The 20,994-nt window shown below is 39.7% G+C and overlaps 1 protein-coding gene across 1 annotated transcript; it reads left to right on the top strand.

Annotated features, from left to right (window-relative positions):
* Positions 1–5,816: 5,816 nt before the first annotated feature.
* METTL22 (methyltransferase 22, Kin17 lysine) lies at positions 5,817–19,554 on the top strand. Its single transcript, XM_074919680.1, has 11 exons — positions 5,817–5,871; positions 7,327–7,676; positions 10,186–10,536; positions 10,943–10,983; positions 11,069–11,213; positions 11,696–11,767; positions 12,357–12,410; positions 13,616–13,696; positions 14,692–14,794; positions 15,598–15,766; positions 17,290–19,554. The coding sequence occupies exons 2-11, from the start codon at positions 7,547–7,549 to the stop codon at positions 17,323–17,325; spliced, it is 1,182 nt and encodes a 393-aa protein (XP_074775781.1). The 5' UTR covers positions 5,817–5,871; positions 7,327–7,546; the 3' UTR covers positions 17,326–19,554.
* Positions 19,555–20,994: the final 1,440 nt, after the last annotated feature.

Genomic DNA, 20,994 nt, shown 5'->3' with positions numbered 1-20,994 from the left:
AACAAATAAATCATGTTTAAATAATGGGACTTTTATTTTCCATCTTGCCCACTGAGGCTTTCATAGGGTGGGCCTTTTGCCTTGCCACACAGTCTTGCAGTGGCCTCCTGCATTGTAAAACTTTGCAGAGCCTTTTCTAGGTCCCTGAGTCTGTCCCCCCATCAGCTCTGCCACCCAGTCAGGCTCTGTTCTCCATCCGTACCCAGGCAGGAAGTTCCCTACGTGTGTCTTTCAGTCTCAGTTTGTCCAGCCTCTGTGATTCCCAGCTGAGCATTTATTTCCATTTGGTCTCTGAAAGGCTGCAGTCTCCTGCTTCTTCCACAAGATCTAGTGGTGCATATCCAGTGAGGAAAAACAGACAGACATGTAGCAACACTGAAACCTTCTTTCTTGGGTGTTACCCAGACATGAATTATCCAGGCTTTTTTTTTTAAGATAATAAGGCCCCAAGTGCTCAGTATATGGATGAGAATTATAGGAGTCTTAGAGAATTAGCCTCACCTGAATCCTCAAACTGTGAACAAAGGTTATATTAACAGCCTGCCTCTAAAACAGATCAGGGAAGGAATGAATGAGGAGGATGGGATACAAAACCTTTTCATAGTCTCAAGGTCAATGGTGATGCTAAAGTGCTTAGTTTAATAAAAGTGTCTCATTTCCATGGCACAGTTATGATTTGTTACAGAGTAAGTGAAATACTGCCCACTTGAAGCAGATGATAAAGGTGACCTCATCTGTATGAGTTTGCTTCAAGGAGATTATGAGACACTCTCACAGTCTTAATACTAGTAGACAAGATGGTGGATTGTATTAAGCAACAGGAACAGTAGTATTTTTTGGCTAGCCCAGCTAGCTCAAAAGAGGATGTCTGCCATAGTATATGCAGGCAAATACAGAGGAGACACAATGAGGGGTAGGTGAGAAGTACAGGATAGCAGAGAGTAGCAGGTCTAATGAGAATCTAAACTGAGATTAAATGACCAGTGATGATGATGATGATGATGATGATGATGATGATGATGATGATGATGATGATGTGAACGGCCTGGAATAAACTGCAGTATTATCTAATTATTATTCTGTCTTTAATAGGCTCACTTTATCTCTAGCATAGACTTCTTGGGACTCAGTCAATGGATTAAACTGGTCCAATTCATCATTTAAAACAAGCAGTTAAACCTCTGTAAAGCTGTCTGGTATGTGAGGTAAATTTAAGTCTTTACCTTTCTCTTTTTCATACACTACAGGTCTAAGGCTGTCTAAGGAAATGCCTGAAGCTGATTCACTGCCTTGTTAGGCTGACATGCTTGAAAAAGTAATGGGAAGTAGTGCAGAGCAGAATGGATGGATGGAACTTTCTCCTACTTTCTGGAGCACCGATCAGTGTTAAAGTCTTTGCTAAAATTTTAGAGAGCATCTGGTATGGAGCACATAAATATAAAATACTTTTCTGCAGTTCTTCACTGTAATCTAGTGTAGAGATACTGATTTAAAGACAGCTGATGACCCCTGATTGCCGCTGAAGAATCAGAGTGGCTTTTGTATTTTGTGGATTTGATGTGCTTGGGAGTGAGGGAGGGCTTTACATTTACCTTAATTTTGTTCCTTCTCTCCTGACTAAAGAGAGATATTTTTGGTGTTTGCAGCCATAGTCACTGGGTTGACATTGTTCTAAGAATCACCTGAGACATTACATACATGACTCTCAGAAAAATTTCTGTACAAATCAGCTTGTGTTGGACATGAGAAGTCATGATGGGGTGATGTCAAAGGCATGCAAATTATAGTTCTGCATACACCCATGGAGAAAAATGCTATAGTCAAAGAGTGTGAATGCATCTGATAAACAAGCACTAAACAGTTAATGAAAATGAAATCACTGTGGATTTTAGCTCTGTGCTGCTAATGTTAGTGCTTGTAATTCAGTTTTCTTGCTGGTGAGGCAGTATGATTCTTAGCTTACCCTGGGAAAGAGAAATGGATATTCAGGAAATGTGACGAAAAAGCTGACAGCTGCAGTTGCCCTTTCAAATTATTTTTTAGTTATTCCTCTCATGCATTCTTCAACTTGAAGCAGTTATTTAGAAATTTTCAACCTGATAACCAACACTGAGGTGCCATACGTGCTTGGAGCACAGAGCAAAATTCTTCACTGATTTCTCATCTACACCAACAGTCCTTTTATTTGCTGTGTTGCCTGACATTTCTCCGTGCTGCTCTGACGGCTTAAGGAACTTGTCTCAAGTACTTTGCATAGCAGCATACCAGTAAACGAGATGAAGTGAAAACTAGTTCAGCGTATCTCCTTTCAACAGCCCTGCTACAGCGGGATTGAAATGATGAAGGCTATACATTTTTTTCTTCCTGACAGCCTTCAGTTTGTTTTTTGTTTTATTTTTTGTTTTTACTGACCTAATGAAAGCACAGAATGTGCTTCTGTCTGGTAGACATATAATGAAAGAAAAGGAGGCAAGCAAAGAGACAGTACAGTATGTACTGGTAAGATACTGTGAGCTATCAGGGATATACTACTGCACAGTACAAGAACAAATATGTGGTGGTGTATTAATTCATCTGGTCATTCCTGTCTGCTTAGAATTAGCTCTGTCCTCTTATCTATTCCTAAGGAATTAGATTTTCCCTGTGATACAAATTTTTCAGGCTTGTCTATATCGTTTTCTTCTTCTCTGAGCCTCCTGCAGCAGTGCTGGCATTTTAGAAAGCACTCTGTAAGGCCTCGTCCTAGCAATATCCTTTGGGCCATGAAACGATTGGCAAAAATCAGGTGGGTCCCCTAATTCTTGGTGTGATGTGGCTAAGGGGTACTATTGCCTTGCTTTCTTTAAGCAAATTCCTAGCTTACATGGCTGTGAGGAAGTTAGGAAATGTAACTGAGGTGCATCCTGAAGTCTTTAAAAAAGAGGTAGGACTCAGGAATTTGCTGCCAAATCCCTCTTGTATGTGGTACAGAAACTGCATCTCCAGTGCTAGATTATCCCTAAACAACTATCATTAGGTTATCACCCACATTATAATGTCTGCAGCCACACTGGCTCCTTTAAGACCTTCTGCAGCCGCAAGATATTTCTGCTTTGGTATCTGCATTTTTAAAAAAATAAATTGTAGTAGCTCCATTTCTCATATAATGTACCTTTGTGTTTAAAAGATCCCGTGTAGTTAAACACCTAGCGTTTTAGCTACTTCCTCTAGTAATACTCAGTCTGCATACCCCTAAGTGTCTCTTGGTGCAAACTGGTAAGACTTTGTGACAAATATAATCTGCTTTGTCTGCATATTGTTAGCACTTTATAGCAGTGGGAAATACGCCAGCAGAGAGAGACTACAGTAATAATTTATGTGCCAGCGTATCACCAAAGGAAGTAAAATAATATTCTGCTCTTTCACAGGAGCCAGATAAAAGGAAAACAAATCTGCAAAGGATTTTTATCAGTTGTTCATCCAATAGCATTCTCCAGAGAAATTCCAATGAGAGATCTGAATGGCTCGCTGTGTTTTCCATTTCATTACCACTCAACACTCCAGACTGTAAAATTAGGGAGAGATTACTTCATTCTCTTAATAATTCTTAGCCTTTACAGAAGGATGCAGATGACAAGAAACGGACATCTAGAAATACAGACCATGCATTACATTCCAAGGTTTTTTCCAGCATTAATTCTGTAATTCCTCCTCCGCACAAGCATCCACTCAAGAAAAATACAAGGATCACCTGTAGCAATTGACATTAGTATCATATAACAATTAATATGTAAATGCCCGCTTTTGAACTGGATCCTCCTGCTGGAAGACACAAACAACTTCAGTAGTCCTTGCAGACTCGCAGAGGAATTTAACTAGCATGGAGACGGGAGTTTGGAGGACATCTGTCTATGATTTCACAGAGAGCTAGGGCCAGGCACGGCGCGTCCAGCCGCTGTGGTGCACGGTGCCCCCACACCATCCCTGGCCTCCAGACAGCTGGCACCGCGGCAGCGCTCAGCTGCAGAGCTCAGCCCTGCAAGGACTACGTATGGCACTGAAATCCAGAATGTAGGTACTGAAATCTGCCAGGCAGCTGTTGCCTAGCTCAGCGAGTTAGATAAACTTGTATTATTAAAGTTTCCCCAAGCACTCTGGTATGGTGTTACTGCTCAACACCTAACACAGTCTGCTGTTTATGTCACCTGGTTCATGATACCTAGTTAAAAACTCTACAGAATTAGCAGCTAAACCCTGTAACCCCCAAATAAGCGATCAGATACTGCTGTTGCTTCATCTAACCTTATGGTGGTAGTTGAGTTCTGACATTACGTAGGTTAAGGAAGAAATGCCCACGTGTCTCCATGCAGGTTTTTTGTTGTTTTTTTTTTTTTATTAAGCCGTTTGGAGGTTTTGCATGCAATTACACATGAACTGAGACAGGGTGAAACAACAAAAGAATGGGGCAAGGTACATGGGTTCCAACTCTCGGCAACTGTGGTGGATGCCTGAGCAGCAAGACTAAACTTAGCCGCTGCTGTTTCCTTTTATTGACTCCCCAGAGAGACTTTCACCAGGGTTTAGTGCTGGGTAGGTCCTCAATGGAGCATCTTGTGAGAGATGACTTGTAAAAACAGGTCCTGAAACAGACAGGCCTGTGAGAAACAAAGTCTGAGAAAAACCGCTTGAGAAAAAGGATAGCAGGGGGAGTGGAAGCCCTCTGAGCTAGGGAATATCTCAAACACTTGCAAGTAATGAAATTCTAGTAGGTGGGATGGATAGTGTGGAGGTCGAAGCTGTAAGCTGCCCCAGTAACACAGGGTGCAGCTGGAGAGGGGAGCCCTGTGGAGACAGGACAGTTCTGCTCCGGGGCAATGGCCAAATTTCAAGGGCCATCTGTCTGGTGAATGACCTTTGCTTCATTACCCACAAAATGCATATTGAAGTTAACACCCCTGAATATGCTAACAAAGACTAACGAGAATTTTAGGCGTTGGAATGGGCTGCCCAGGGAGGTGGCGGAGTCCCCATCCCTGGAGGGGTTTAAGAGTAGGATCGACTTAGTGCTGGGGGAATCTGGTGGAGTTGGGAACTGTCAGTGCTGGGTTAACGGTTGGACTGGATGATCTTCAAGGTCCTTCCCAACCTAGCTGATTCTGTGAAGATTTTGCTCATTACATCACCCCAGAAAGCCCTTACCCCTCCCCATCCGTGGGACACACGGGTATGTGGGTGGACCTAGGGGATGGACCCAAAGAAGTGGGTATAAATCGAGGGGGGCAAGGAGGGTGGGGTGGGGGTCTGGAGAGTGGGCAGATGCCTCCTGGAACCCTTGCTGGTGGTATCGATGCAGGAACCCAAACCGGTGATCTCTATTCCTCGATTCTCCCCATCTCCCCCCTTCCCTTTTCCTTCACTACCATGAAGCAGTGCAAGGCACACTGGATTGCCTGCCACAACTCCTTATATCCTTTGCCAATTAGCGTGTATCCAATTGGTACATTGTGGGAAGGTAATAAACGTCTGGACTTCGACACTCGTCTCACCGTTCTCCACTCCGTTGGGGATTTACGAGTCTAAGCCGCTCGTCCGAGCGGGCCGTGACACAGCCCCACGCGCGGGGGGGGGCCAGGGCACCCGGCTGCCCTTCGCGCTCGGTGGCTGCGGCAGGGGCGGCTCGGCCCCGAGGCGGCACGGGCAGGCGGCACGGCAGGCGGCACGGGCAGGCGGCACGGCAGGCGGCACGGGCAGGCACCCCGCCCGGGCCCCGGGGCCCCGCCGCCCCGCCGGGCCGCGCAGCGCGGGGGCTGCCGGGCGCGGGCGCGGCGTCACCGCGCGCCGGAAGGAGCCGTCGCCTCCGAAATGGCGGCGGGAGGCGCCCTGCGGCGGCAGGTGCGGGCCGAGGGGGCGGCCGGGGGGACGCGCTCGCCTCGGCGCCGTCGTGCCCCCCCCGCAGCCACCCCTTCGCTGCGGAGCCGCCCGCCGGGAGGGGCTGGGGGGCTGCGGCCGGCCCTGGGCAGGAGCGGGGAGGAGGACGGGGCGGTTCCTCTGACAACGCGGTGGCGGCGCCGGCCCTGCCGAGCCGGGGCGGCGGCTCCCGGGCGGCGGCGGCGGCCGGGGCTGGGGGCTCTGCGCCCAACAGCCCGAAACTCGCGGCCGCGGGGCTGCCCCGACCGCGGCCCGGCGCTGGGCTGCAGCCCCCGCGCTGGCCCGGCTGCCCCGCGGGGCGCGCAGGAGCTGCGGCTTGTAGCCACGCGTGGATGCGGCTTGCGGGGGATTCGTGCTGGCGAGGGGCAGGGCTGGAGGCTGGAGTGGGTTTTGCGGGAGTTAATAGAACTCCCTAACTAAAGTTACCAAGGCTGCCAGCGTAGCTTGAAGCATTATATATTTATGATCTTGTTCGAGCACAAGCAGATAATAAAAAACTTCGCTATATCTTCCAAGATGTTGATGCCAACATGGGAGATGGCATTAACGCTTTTCACACAAGGAGTAGGAGGGGTGTTCGTCGCTGGTTGAGACCTGCGTGTCTTTGTCAACTGAATCAGTCGTTGATGATTTGTGTGTGTGTGTGATCTAAGCTGGTCATCTCAGTTTTTAAAGACATAAATATTGTTTTCAGATCCGTGGTTCATCAGTATTGCACACAGCCTTCACAAAATGTCAAGTTTTGTAGAGCGTAGGGAAATAAGCGTTCTCTTTATTTTTCTGTTCACAATTAATTTGTACCTTGGGACAGAGAGACAATCAGCCTTGAATGTTAAGTAATGAGGATGATTTCTGGTGTTTATATGGTTTTTTTCTGGGGAAGAATAAAGAGCACCAAAGATAGGAGACATTAACTGCCCAATGAGGCAGATAAAAGGAGCTTAATTTTCGCCAGGAAGGGCAGATACTCCTTTTACAAAATTCGGCAACTAATGTATGGTAACACATTCGGTAATTGTGTCCATTTCTAAGAAAATTAAAAGATTCTTATGAAGAATTAAATCCCTTAAAATGGTGAAATTGTAGACACAAGGCCTTATATTCATTTGTAGACCTTGACTCAGCATTGTAGATCTGTGCATTTGTGGTAACATCTGGGTTGTTTGGTTTGTTTTGTTGGTTTTTTTTTTTGGGGGGGGGGGTGTTTTTAGCACAAGCTAATTAGTAGCTCTTCCTAAAATATGGGATGTCTGCCCGTGAGCTACTAGCAGTTAGGTATTTGATGACTCTTTGAAGCATTGTAAAAGAGCAGTGGAGCATTGCAACTTTCAGCATAATCTGATTTTTATCTTCTAAAATACTGCTGGAGCACTGTTCAGTGTCAGGATGTCACTAAAAGCTGTCTGTGTTTGGTTTTAGGTTAAATATCCTGATGTGCAACTTGCTGTCTTATTGGAGCGTGGTGGAGCTTGTATGGTCACATCTTGCCTGAGGTCTTCTCAGAAACTATGTCATGAGGTTATCTTGCTAAGCAAGACTGTTACTTGATGCCTGTTAATAGAAGAGTATCAGATCACTTGTGACAGCACTTCATGGGGGACTGCTTGGCTACTACAGATGTTCCTCTCACCAACACATCATGGTAGATGTAACAGAGGAGGAGATGGATAAACCCACATTTAAAAGTGACACTGTACTTTCTGATGTTCACTTATACTGTCCGAACAAAAGACACCTCATGGTACGACTGAATGCAGTTGGACAGCCAGGTAATGTATGTTTAGACTGATGGAGCTGTATTTTAAGTGTATTCCTATCTTTGTAATCTCTGAATCCTCCTTTCAATGGTTGATATTAATCATTAGATATTTTATTCCAGTTAGAAGCACAATCACTTCCTACTCAGTCTTTAGGAAGAGGGCTGGCTGGATTCTCCTCAGGAAGTTGACTACAGAAATGAAAACTATTAATGTAGAATTTGTAGACAGCCTAATTACTTTCTGAGAAGAAGTCACCAAATTAAGTTGCTTGCAAGTTTAATTCTATTTATTTGTTCATTTAGCTATATATAGCTCGATATAGCACTTTAGGAATCATGTTTAAAAAGTTGGGATGTTTCTTGCATACAAACAAAAGTGAGAGGCTAGGGATTTTAAATAGTGTAACTTAAGTTTAAAACAAAAATATCAGTAATTAATTTATGAATTTTTATAAAATATTCATGTGATGATTTACCATCTATTCCAGAGGACCCTAACAGCTTGCTTTGGTTTTGTTTTGGGTGTTTTTTTGGTTTTAAAAAAATGTCAACAAGAAAACTCAGAATAGCAGTGGTTTTGACTGACATAATTTGAAGAGTCAAGGCTGTAGTGGAAGTGAATTGCCAGCTTATAGGTTTCTGTAAAGTTGTCAAGGAGACTGCCCTTGAAGCTGCTAGCAAAACATTCTGTCGAAAAGTACTGCTCCTACTGGGACAGACGTGTTAGTTGTTTTCAAACCTGGCTGTGACATAAAAAGAACTTTTACAGCTGTTCTAGCATATGACGAGGTATAACATAGTAAAAGTAGGCTTGACAAAGGAATGGATAATAATTTTGGCTCTGATCGGGTCAAAACCGGGTAATTAATGCTGCGTTGTGTCTTCATGCTGTTTGACATATGATTGCTGGGATTTTGCTTGATGCAAAAAACCTTTCAACAGGATGAAATGACAGCGTATGCTGCTACTCTGAATGTACTTGGTCTGGGAAGTTCCATTATTAAAACAAGAATTGGATTGTAGTATGACAGCTTTTACTGTACCAAATACAGGGACAATCTACCAGTGTCGTTTTGCTGGTTTTTAGGGAATGTCATGGGGATTTAGTGTCTGCTGGTTTAGGTCAGTTTTACTTTGCAGATTTTGAAATGCCATAGAACGCGCAGAGGGTCGGGATGGACTTGGAGAACAAAAGCATTTCATTCATTCATGGCATCCTCTAATTTAATTATTCAAATCAGCTTAATCTGGTTGTCATGCAAACAGTAGATGACTTTAAAAATTTCTCATGCTAGGATAGGCAATGAAGATTTTTTTTAGATCTAGCTGAAAATGGTTTCTCTAGAGGAAAACTCTCAGTTTACAGAAGACCAACTTTGAAAATCTTACTTTCTAAAGAAACTGGAATAGAACTCCATAAATTGTGAAATTTTGAAAGCAATGGTGGCAAGCACTTTATCTCTTCCCTTTTGGTGTGAATGAACATAATTCTAAGACATTCTTCTTCGAATCCTGCTGGTATTGACCTTTTCACTTGGCTGTCTTTTTCTGAAGTGCATTGTGTGTGATTTTGGAATAATAGTACCCAGCCCAAGATGTCTACAAACACTGATTTCATACCAGAATAGGTGAATTGAATTCCATGATTCCGTGTTCCCTGAGTAGCCTGTTCAGCCAAGCACAGTGTGTAAGCACTGCTGTAGACCTGAGATCAGCTGTAGATGGACAAATGTTTGTTTTTCCTCATGTGTTGTATTCAGACGATACAGATGGTCCACGTTTGGATAACTTAACATTTTTAATAGATGCTGACATCACTGGATGATAGTTGCAAAAGGTTTGTAATTAATTGGTTTATTGAGAACAGTGACCTTATTAATTAAATCTCTTCAAAGATTCACTTTGAAGACTTTTTTATAAAAAAAAAAGACATGTCTACATGCCCAGCTTCGGCAAGCTGTCTCCTGTGAGCTCATTTCTGCTTTCTCGTATTCATACTAAGGTATTTTCAAGACTTGAAGCTGCTTGAATTCCTGGAGACTGTTAAAACAGTAAAAAAAATTACTAAAATATTCTACTTGCTCTTTACTAGAACATGTTTCTTACAGGAATTAAATCTTAACTGAAAGAAACAAATTCTAACTTGTATTAATTCTTCTTGCAACTTGGTTAGAGCTTATCTCAACAGAAGATCTTTTGGAGGATGTAAGAAACCATCCCTTCTGCCAGTTGTTGAAATAAGTGTTACTAAATCAGATGCAAGTGTGCATTTTGACTGCATAGATGTTGACTCAGCCAGTAGACTCTGAAAGTGCTTCATTTATTTCTACTGACAGAACTTAACGACAGAAATATTTCTGTAGCAAATTGAACTATATTTCAAGTTATCTGTACATAATTTTTTGTCCTCTAGATTTTTAATATGAGATGCTTACTGCAATTTCATGCATGTGGAAGTTATGACTAGATTCTGTTCTTACCTGGTGCTTAACTTTTTCCCTCCCTCTATGTTCTTACAGTATTCCTGTCGTATTTCAAACTCCTTTGGAACACAGAAGATTTGGCGTCTGAGAAACATGTGAGAGAAGCTATAACAGAAAGAAAACATCAGTACGCGTGTGGAGATGAACAGTGTGACGAGGACAGGAATAATCAAAAAAAAGAAAGAGAATTAAATAGTGAAGGATTACAAGCTCTGCTGGATGACGACGGAGACTTGGAAGTGGTCAGAAGACCTCGAAGTGCCTCTGATTTAGAAGCAGAGGGTCTTTTGAGGGATAGAGTGTATCCTGTAATTCTGATGAAAGGGAAAGAAGATGCTTTTGAAGATGAAGAGCAAGAATGCACTTGCAGTGATGTTGTTAAAATAGGTAAATAGTAGGCTTACAGTCAAAGAGAAATGGAATAAATATATTTGTGTAAAAGAAATCGAATAAATATGTTTGTGCAAAACAAAAGAAAACCAGGTTTTCTTTAGAAATGGAAGCTGTTAACTGACAGGAGACAGTAAAACAAACATAATACTGTGATATTATAAATATTTTTAACATTTACCGGTTTTCTCCAGAAGTGATTTGGGCAGTAGTATACAATGGGAAACTCGCTGTTCCTTAGAGTGGGGTTTTTGGCATTATCTAGCATTATTATATAGAATTAAGAGTGTTCAATTCTATATCTGAAAAAGAAACATGGCTTGATTTTCAAATTTGCCACTATGGAACTTGATTTGAAGAACATTTTGACATAATTATTTCTGCTCTGCTTTCGTTTTCACAGAACATACTATGGCAACCCCCTTAGAAGATGTTGGTAAACAAGTACGTATTCTGCCTTGTAGTATCTTGCTGTTCATGGATTGGGCTTCAGAATTTACTCCGTTTTAATTGCTTCTCCTATCCACAGGTCTGGCGTGCAGCCTTTCTTCTTGCTGATTACATCCTGTTTAAACGGGACACATTCAGATGTTGTTTGGTGCTAGAGCTTGGAGGTGGCACTGGAATTACAAGCATTATCATGGGAACAGTTGCCAAGAGAGTTTATTGCACGGGTAAATCAGTTATTTTCAATTAAATATTTTCATGAAACTTCAAGAAGCAGTGCTTTCATCAGGGCATTTTCATCCTCATCTGTTCAGTTTGAGTTAATAAATTTTTATTAATGTGTATAAAATCATGTTGTTTACTGAAAAATAACAAGAACTTTCTCACCAGATTGAAAAAGCAACGCTACTTTTAAGTGCAACATTTTAAAAGCAAGATGGTTTGCTGTGAATTCGAGATAGTGTGCCTAGATTAATATAGGTAGTATGGGGATCTGACTTCTTTCTTCAGGGGTGGCTTGAAGCTTAGGACTGAAAGACAAAAGCAGGAAGAATACAAGGGAAGAAGTCATCAGTGGATAGAGTTGTTCTGGATTTTCCTTAATCTCGTCATCTTGACAGAAACTTAGAATATTACTCGGAGAAGTCAGGGACCTGCATGGCCCATGCAAAATATTCTTATTTTAAGCATCGTTGTATGTTTTTTCCAGATGTGGGTGAAGATCTTCTGGCCATGTGTGAGCAAAATGTTGCGTTAAACAAACACCTGCTGAAGCTGGGAAGTAAGTGCTATACGTCAGTGTTTGTACAGTTGCCTATTTATGAACTACTTTGGGATTAAACAGCACGGTCATTGACTACCTCCCATATTCACAAGTAAAATTAAATCTTTGTCTCGATTAAAAGTGACTCTTCTAAAAAGAAAGATGCAAGATATCTATATATGTGATCCATAATGGGACAGCTTCCTTCTGAGACTCTTTCTCTGACCATCAATTAAGACCAGCTGTAGTTCCTACACGGTTACTGTGTGAGTTTCACTGCGGTAACTTGGGAGGATCACAGATATCCGGGTGCCAAGGGTCACGTAAACAGTGTAAATGGCAGAGGTCGAACTCTGGAAAGGAGAAGTATTTCGCAGATGAGACATGTAAAAGAGAACACAGATTGTCTTTCTGACCCTTAAGTTCATCCTATTCTCTTGTGAGTAGTTGGTTTTGTGCAGCACACGAGTTGATGTTCAACTTTACTTGTTTTGTATGTCCTCATAATAGATGTTCAGCCCTTGTTTCAGTACAGATTGTTACTCTAGTTTTGCTTAGACACTGTCTGAAAGGCCATTTGTGATGTGTGATCTTTCTTCACCTACAGGAGGGGAAGTTAAAGTAAAAGAACTGGACTGGCTGAAAGATGAATTCTGCACTGGTAGGTGGTTATAATGGGTCCTTACAGATAGGGTTGTTGAGATAGGGTTGTTGTTTTGCTTTTTTGTCCCTTCAGAGCCATCAAGAAAAGCTTATTCTGTTGTTTATAAAGTAAGTCCTCCAGCACCTATGCCTCTGGAAAAATAGCTGAAAATTCACAGTTTTCTTAGGGTGCATCACTGTCATGTGAATGAGTAAGGAAGGGTTTAGTGGTAGGTTGAGAATAGACAAGTGGTGTCTGTCGTTTATTTAGATCAAGGTCCAGAGGTGCAAACAAGATGTGTCTGTTACGTGGTGATAATGGAATCCAGGCACAGCGCTGTGGATTTGTCTGACGCAATGCTATTGTGAAGCTTATGACTGCATGAATACAAAATTATAAAAGGTGGTAGGCAGGGGAGGTGATGATTTGAAGATGTATAAATACTTGTTCCAAATGTAGTGGTGGATGGTTTATATTTTAAATATTTGCCAAGGAAATGTGTTCTGCTCCTTTTAGCAAAATAAAGGCAACTAACTTGAGTAACATTTAAAGTGCCAGCAGATCCCTAAAACTTTCTTTCTAGTGATCACAAGGTCAACACAAAACTGTAGCACTAGGTTATATGAAGCCCACTTTATAGATTTTTATATCACCAGTTGGATCTGATGCTTCTTAAAAATAGAACAACTATTTAAGCAAGTGGAAACATCCTTTACACATTCAAAAGCCTCTCTTGGATCTTCAAAAATTCTGGTTAATGAAAGTATTTGATACTGCCAGTTGAAGAGGCTTTCTGGTTTTTAGACTTTCAGAGAAAGTTTCTATATTTTAACAAAGTCTAAATTTAAAAAAGTGCAATGAAGTAGGAAGCTTAATCAAAACTTATACAGAGATGCATTTAGTTTTTTATTTAAAGGAGTATTTATTTTAACCTAGTTAAATCTGTGATCTCACTACAGGGGAGTAATTGGTTGTAAATTCTAAAGTCAAAGAAAACTTACTTTTGCCAGTCAGCCTTGGGAGGATTGAGCATAACACAGAGAAAGCAAAGAACTGTAGGGAACTTCAGGGGATGAATAGAGGGAGGTTTTGATTTGCCTTCGGTGGGGTGCTCCGTTTATTGAGTAGCAGATGATCACAGGAGTTAAGAAGCTTCTTTTTACGAGCTGTCAATCATTGGAGACATTTAATCATGTACACCAAAGCCGTATTCTTTGTTACAGATCCTGAAGCTCCTTATAGCTGGTCGGAAGAAGAGATTGCTGATTTGCATGACCACTGTACTGTGATAATGGCAGCTGATGGTAGGAAAATGGAAACAGTAAGCTTTTAAACATTTGAGCATTATGAGTAATAACTTAAACGTGCCTAGTTTGCTTTTAAAATCTGATCGGTCAGATCTTTACCTAATTTGTCAAAGTTCTGCCTTAAGTATTCCTGCCTGTCATTTTTTTTTTTTTTTAAAAACAATTGTATTTACATGCTGAATTAGCAATAGGGGAACAGATGTTGAGAACTACCAGCTTTTTCTTTCCTTTGGTGTGGTAATTATTTGTGACTAAATAAATTACTTGTGCTTATATTCTTTGAGTAATTGATGAATTTGACTTTCAGAAGAGTTTTGTTGTCCTACCTTTGTCTTGCAGCAGATACCCTCTATGCAGATAATGTCAAATAGGTGATTAGACACATATTCTATAATGTGGAAAACAGTTTCAGATGCTACACTTGCCCATAGAGTCTGTGCCTTTGGATTTTCTTTTTTTCTGCTCTTGCTTATGTGAAAGACTGAAAAATGACAGGCTAGGTAGGTTGGCTGTATAGGAAAACCATCGTTGTTTTGATATACAAATAAAGGAGCATTGGGTTTAGTTATGATATTGAAAAGTGTTGCAAGCAGTTTCCAAGGAGATATGGTTATAATGATGTATTAGTTACTGCCTTTTTTGTATTTTTGTAAGAAATGAGGCCCTATACGTTGTAATATCCTGTCTTTTTTTAGCTTTGCAGTAAGTTACTTCCAGGCTGACAGAAATCTTGTCAAAGTTCTGTAAGTTGTTTGACAGAAGTGATTCCCATTGATATGAGACAAACCGTAAAGAAAGCCTGACATAAGTAGCAGCAGAGGATACTATTACAGGGTTGGTTGTTGCTATTAAAAATATACTTTGGGATTTAGTTACAATAGGAACTTGTTTCATACAAATAATCAAACTAAGGCCGGTTATTTCATATGTGAGACTTACGTAAATAACACACTTAAATATACATATTTTATGCTCTTAATCTTTTTTTGTAGTGTTCTACGATGATGACCTGACAGATGCCTTGTTCAGAACACTGTACAGAATCACACAAAACTTGAGAAAATCTTGCACAATTTACCTGGCACTAGAAAAGAGGTAAGTATTACCGAGAACTTCAAATAAAAAGCACTAAAAACTTCACTTGCTTTCTTTATTTGGAAGAAACATCCGATCTGATTGAAGGTTGGCTTCTGATTTTCATTGTATTAGTTGATCCCAGGCTGCAGGATTTGCTCAGGGCAAGCATTTGTTTTCACATGTGCTTAATTTCTTATCAGTTCACAATTTGACTTCCACAGGAGTTTGGCTTTTGTTGTCCTTGTCCTACCTTTGTCTTGCATCAGATAACCTCTGTGTAAATAGGTGGCTAGGCTGATGTATTCTGTAATGCTTGACAACATTTGCTATATATTTTTGAGGTCATAAATGTAATGAAGGGGCTTAGAATTAGGGTATATGTTTCCCACTTGAATAATAATTTCTCTTGTGTTTTCTTTCAAGGAATCATTGAATGTTTTTAAGTAGTCATGTGTTGCAGTCCATTCATAAACTGATATATAAATAGGCTTTGCTTAAATCTCTGGAGATACATAAGCAATAGCTATTCATGTGATTTGTTGCCAAATGCTGTCCAGGAGGCCAAGCCAAGCCAAACTAATGATTCTGCAGCAAAATGCATTAAAATCAATGGAAAGATTCATGCAAGAGTTACTGGGTATTGATGCTATCGTAAGTCTTGTCCGCTTTCAGGAATAATAGGAGGGGTGTTACTTTTTTTTTTGGCTGCTGAAGTTAGTTAATTATACTGAGAAGAGCCACATTTTCCATTAGCTGAGGAAAGTTCCATAGCTATTTAAGATGCCAGTAGAGACATTTTAAATGAAATATTCTCTTGCCAGGCTCAACTTCACTTTAAGACATATGGATGTTACATGTGAAGCCTACAGTCATTTTAGAAATACTCTAAATGATTTGGAGAACCTCCAAGATAGAAAAATGAAATATACTGTGGAGCCCATTAAGCTTGATTTCTGCCAGTTTCTCGTTTATGAACGAATTGAGCAGTTGGTAAGTGGCATTCATTAAAATAAATGTAATGTGTTGGGCTAATCATCTAAAATTAGTTTTCAGCTGTTTACTTAACGTGAAGTAAGAACAGGAGAATAGACATTACCTTTTCATTCATTTCCATTTAGCTTTTTGTTGTTTTAAAATGATTCTTCTTTATGCTTACGTAATCTATACTAGATTGAGATAACACCCTTTTCTATCAGTAGCACTACAGTGGCTTATATTGCGCTCATTTCCTCAAAGGTTAAGAAACAATCTCCATTACTTTGTAAAACACAATTTTTGTGATTGACTAGAAAATGGGACCAGGATCTCTCTTCATTTATTTGCTTGTAGAAGAGCATTAATTTCATAGTTTCAGTAATTCCTTTCCCTTTCCCTTTCAAGGGGTCCAGTTCAAGGTTCAGGGAATAATGTTCTAATATCTATGAAGAAGTTGATTAGCTGTAAACTTCTGTTATTCAGAAACATATCGGATACAATGTTGGTAGTTATCAAATTACCTCCCAAGCACTTATGGTTCTCTTTCTCTATTTTATTTTTTTTTTAATTGTCTGCTCTTACGAATATTATTCAGGGTAGCTAATAGCTTGCTAGCTTCTAGAACAATACAATCCAACAGATCTTTTTAGAGAACTTGCAAATCTTGTATTGCCTTGCAAATCTGTTACCAAAAAATGATGTTCCTGTAGTCAACATACTATTGCTGTGTCTTCTTCAGTGTGTATGCATAGCAGGATTATGGGGGCTACAAGTTATTTCATGAAGATGATTTATTTTAATTAATGCTGATACCTTCAGGCATAAAACATGCATGTAAAACTTGTTTTTAAAGTTTTACAAGTATATAAACGTGATCTGGATTATACCTAAATGTATAAACTCATTCCCTAGCCTTTTTGTGGAAGGCTACTGATCTTTGAAATATATGCATTTTTAAAATGCCTGAATTTTTTATTTATCATGAGGTGTATTGCCACAATTCAAGATGTCATGGTGAAGAGTATGTGAGTCTTCTACAGCAGACAAAGCGTATGCTAATTTATTCTACAGAAATCAAGTTGTTGTTTCTCATCTTCCTTGTCCCAACAGATTGAGAAGGGGGGGGGGGGTGTCTAAGACATGCATTTGTGAGACCTTGATTCCTCAGTAAATTGAGTATTTTTTCAGTTGCATTTTTACTGGCATTATTGAAAGCATTTGTCAACACAGGCTAAGAAAAAGAGCAAGATTATCAGTCAAAATACTGCAGAAGGTCATGCAGACCAATTAAATTATTTTAAACCATTATTTGAATGATAATATTTTTTAAAAATCATGCTACAAGAATAAAAAAATTGATTCTGTTGCTCTTGTCTCAAGGATAATTTGGTGGTTGCTCTAGATTATGTAGAGATTCTATAGATGGAGGTAGAGAGTGTGTCTTAAAATTTGTCTTCAAGTGGGCATGTTGAACTTTTTTATAATTGCAACTTACTGATCCGAGAAAATACCTGTATGTATTTTTTCCACTCCTACAGGAATTGTGGAAGATCATTGCTGAACAGCTAACATGACAGGGACATGAGGAAATAGAAGATCTTTATCTACAGATAAAGGCTTTTTGGGTGTTTTATTAAAAAAGGATTTTCATCCCAAGAAAAGCATTTTCCTGGGGGAACTGTGTTCTCAGAAAGTATTGCTATGCAGATTTGCTTTTCTTCAGTAAGTTTTGGTTTTGGCACTTAGGCCATGGCTTTTTTGATGTTTCTTTTGCAAAACTGCTTGATGTTGTTCTTTAGAGTATGTGCTGGATGCCAAACAGCAGTGACACAGAGACTTGCTCTTTGGGATTGATGACTTAGGTTTTAGAGTCTGACAAAGAGGTTTTTAACCTTTTCCATGTGGCTGATTTGCAGATGTCATGCATTTTTCCTTTTTAGTTTTCTGAACATGGACACTGTTCTTAGTCTCATCCCAGTTCCACATTATTTGTATTTATGGACATTTGTAAAACAGTGTTCTGGGCAAGAGCTGTTTGTCTTTCAAGGACTTTTCTTTAAGCAATCTGTTCATGAAACGTAGTCCTTTATTTTCAGTTTGTCCTATCTAAATCGTTCTAGTTTAGGGCTGCTCTCTGAACTGAAAGGAGACAAGATGCATTTTGTTTGACCCTCTAAAAATACGCTACAGACGTCTTGGAGCTATATTGTCCTGCTGGAATTTTAAGCTATTCTGCCTCTGAGGGTGGGAAGGTACCATGTGAAGTGATACGCGACCACTCTTGAAATGTTTGGAATTCTACCCTCAATGTATATGTGTGAGGCTGGGGAGAAGGAGGTGACCAAGAATATCTTGCCCATATAAATGGGCTTTTGGATTAAAGTACAACATATTGGTCAAATCTCTCCTGTGTTATTCATGAAACCAAAAATCTGTACTTTTTATAAATTTTATGTGTGCATTATGTTTGTCACTTGCCATATGTACACTGTCATGGAGAATCTTCTGCCTGCTGGATTCTTCAGCATTATGAGAGTATCAGTGGTGAAGCTGTTCTGGCCTGTGACTCGTGGGACTGTGTATATGTTATATTAGAAGCATCTGGTTGACTTTTTGAAAGTTCAGTTGGTTTAGGTCAGTTATTTTATAACCTGCTTACGTGTATGAAAACTTGTTTTCATGTTCTTTAATTCATTTTTAATGAGATGAAAGGTTATGAGATGATGATGGCCTTTTCCTGTGAGTATAGTCAAAGTAAAAATTACATTATGTTAGCATATATCTGCCTAGCTTAATACAGAACGTCTCTCTTTGAACCCTCATTTGAATTTCAAAGATTTAAAACTGTTGGACCAGATGATCCTTGAGGTCCCTTCCAACCTGGTATTCTATGATTCTATGAAATTGTATTTTAGTCCAAAGATTCCCAAACTAGTGTTCTTTTGTTTGTTTCTTTTGTAATGTTATTAACTGAATAGAGTAACTGCAAACAATTGGTTTTGAATGTAGCTGCTTATTTAAGTAATAATTTTTTGAAGCTTGTAGCAAGAAATTAATTTAAATTGATGTGTAATAGCATGTAGATTTTTACATCTACACAGGACTTCTGAAAGTCTTTGGAATTATCAACGGAAACTCATCTGGGTCGAGGGATATTGTAGATCTTTAAACGTGGAATTAAAAGCTATTTTACCATAGCTGGCTTAAATTAACGTCTGGAAAAGGTTTTTATACTTGAATCTTTGGTTGAGTAAACAAAAATACCATGGCTGCTTGAGAAGCAAGCTGAAGTGGAATTTCCTCCTAAAGAAACAAAAATTAATCTTTCTGTTGAAGAGAGACAACAGCTTTGAGGGTTCAGTGACTGAGATCTAAAAGCCAAATTGCAAATTTGGATATGACCTTTTTCACTGATGATATGAATAGTCAAAAATAGGCAACAATTCCAAGAACACAAAGAGTCTCACAATGCCTTAGCTTTGTGGTGTTAATGAGATAATATAGTCTGTCTTGCCGGATAATTGTCCACTACTAGTTAGGGATATTAAGTATGGATGCCACCTTCTCCATTTTGACTTCAATCATACTTTAAATATGTCATACATGGTAGCTGTTTTCAGAACTCATCATGCAAATTAACACCTTTAGCAGTTCACTGTTTATTAAGAAGATTAAAATTGTTTCTTTTGAGCATACAGATTATGATTCGAAATCAAGTTAGTGCCTAAAATGATAATGTCTTGAGCACGTTATCTGTATTTATGCCATCAAGAAGGATTTTTTCCTAATAAAGCATGATTTGAAAGATAGTATGCTCCTGTGGTGATGTACCTAAATTTTGAAAAACTGTAACAGGTAATGTTGTTAGTTTTTTTTTTTCCTTTGACAATTCTGTCTTATACCTGGGTTTTTTTGCTGTACATAGACACAATTTGCCATGATTTTTAGCCAAATGGAAGAGAGAAAATATGATTGTGAGGGGGAGAAGATATTAGTATGTATACAAGAGTCCAGTCTAAATTGTGTGAGGCTTTCAATTCATACCGACTTAAAGGAAAAGTCAAGAGATTCACCATCAGGTTGGATGGTCTTGGACTTGTGAGCTACTGGCAAAGAGTTTGCGTATTTCATTGCAGAAACCCTAAGAACTCTGCTGGCCTATTCACATACTTCTTTTTGATCACCTCATAGCTCGTAGGGAAAAAAAAGGGAATTAGTAAATGTTTCTAGTCAATATTGACCATTTCTGCAAGTCCTTTATTCTTGTGAAGTGGAAGGAAGAGAAGGTAGGTGCTTAATTTAAATTTATTAATGTTTCTACTCTGCTGTGGAGCTGAGGTTGGAAAGATTTCATTGGGAAAACTGACTTTCTCCTCTGCTAAATGAAGTCATTCTGCGCTTGGGAACACTTCTGGTTGGCATAGTCTGGTTGGTCAGCCAGATGGATGGTCTTGGGGAGGGAGGAACGCAGAGGGGAACCTGTGGAATGCTTGCAGTGCACTTGTTTCTGATAAAGGAGTGTCACAATTTTCTTGAAGTGCAGTAATGGATGAACACGTGATCTTCCAGGAGGAATCTTACTTAAAACCAACTGATTTTTACTTTTGTCACTGGTGTATGGTGAAGTAACAGGTGTCCTTTCTCAGTCCCCACACTTCAGATGAACATGGCAGGCATCCCTGTCCTGCTTTTATCTTCTCTTAAGAGGAATGTGGATGACATAATTGTAGATATTGGTCAAAAGTAGACCTTGAACTTGTGTGACATTTGAATGAGCATTGCAAGCTGACTACATTTATTTCTTTTCAATCTTTGTTGATGTGAAACTTGGAAAGCTGCTTTATTGTGAACTTCTACGTGTTATTTTGCAGTAGAAAGAAAAGTTAAGCTAATCTCTTGATGGGATACATAATGTATATTTATTATCTCTGTATGTTCTCATGTGTAGGTGGCTATTCATAGACCATACTGGTAGCTCCATCTGCTGTACAACACTTTGAGTCAAAACATTTTACAGTTTGTTAAACAGGCTGTTCCTTTCTGTTTTAACAATACTGTATTTTGGAGTAACAGTTTAGATTGACTATGTAGTTCTGCATTTCTCACCTAGGCTTGCAGATGTGTGTATTAGAGATGAAGTTACCATGGAAATAATCTTTACCAAAAGTTATGTTTAATTACCTAATCGATTTTAACAGTAGCTTTAGAAGGCAGTTCTGGATTATCAGGAAACATTCTAGGAA

The sequence above is a fragment of the Athene noctua genome, chromosome 15, assembly GCF_965140245.1.
Source record: "Athene noctua chromosome 15, bAthNoc1.hap1.1, whole genome shotgun sequence".
In the NCBI taxonomy this organism is placed as follows: domain Eukaryota; kingdom Metazoa; phylum Chordata; class Aves; order Strigiformes; family Strigidae; genus Athene; species Athene noctua.
The sequence above is the reverse complement of the archived record's forward strand: the minus strand, read 5'-3'. Positions and strand labels throughout refer to the sequence as shown.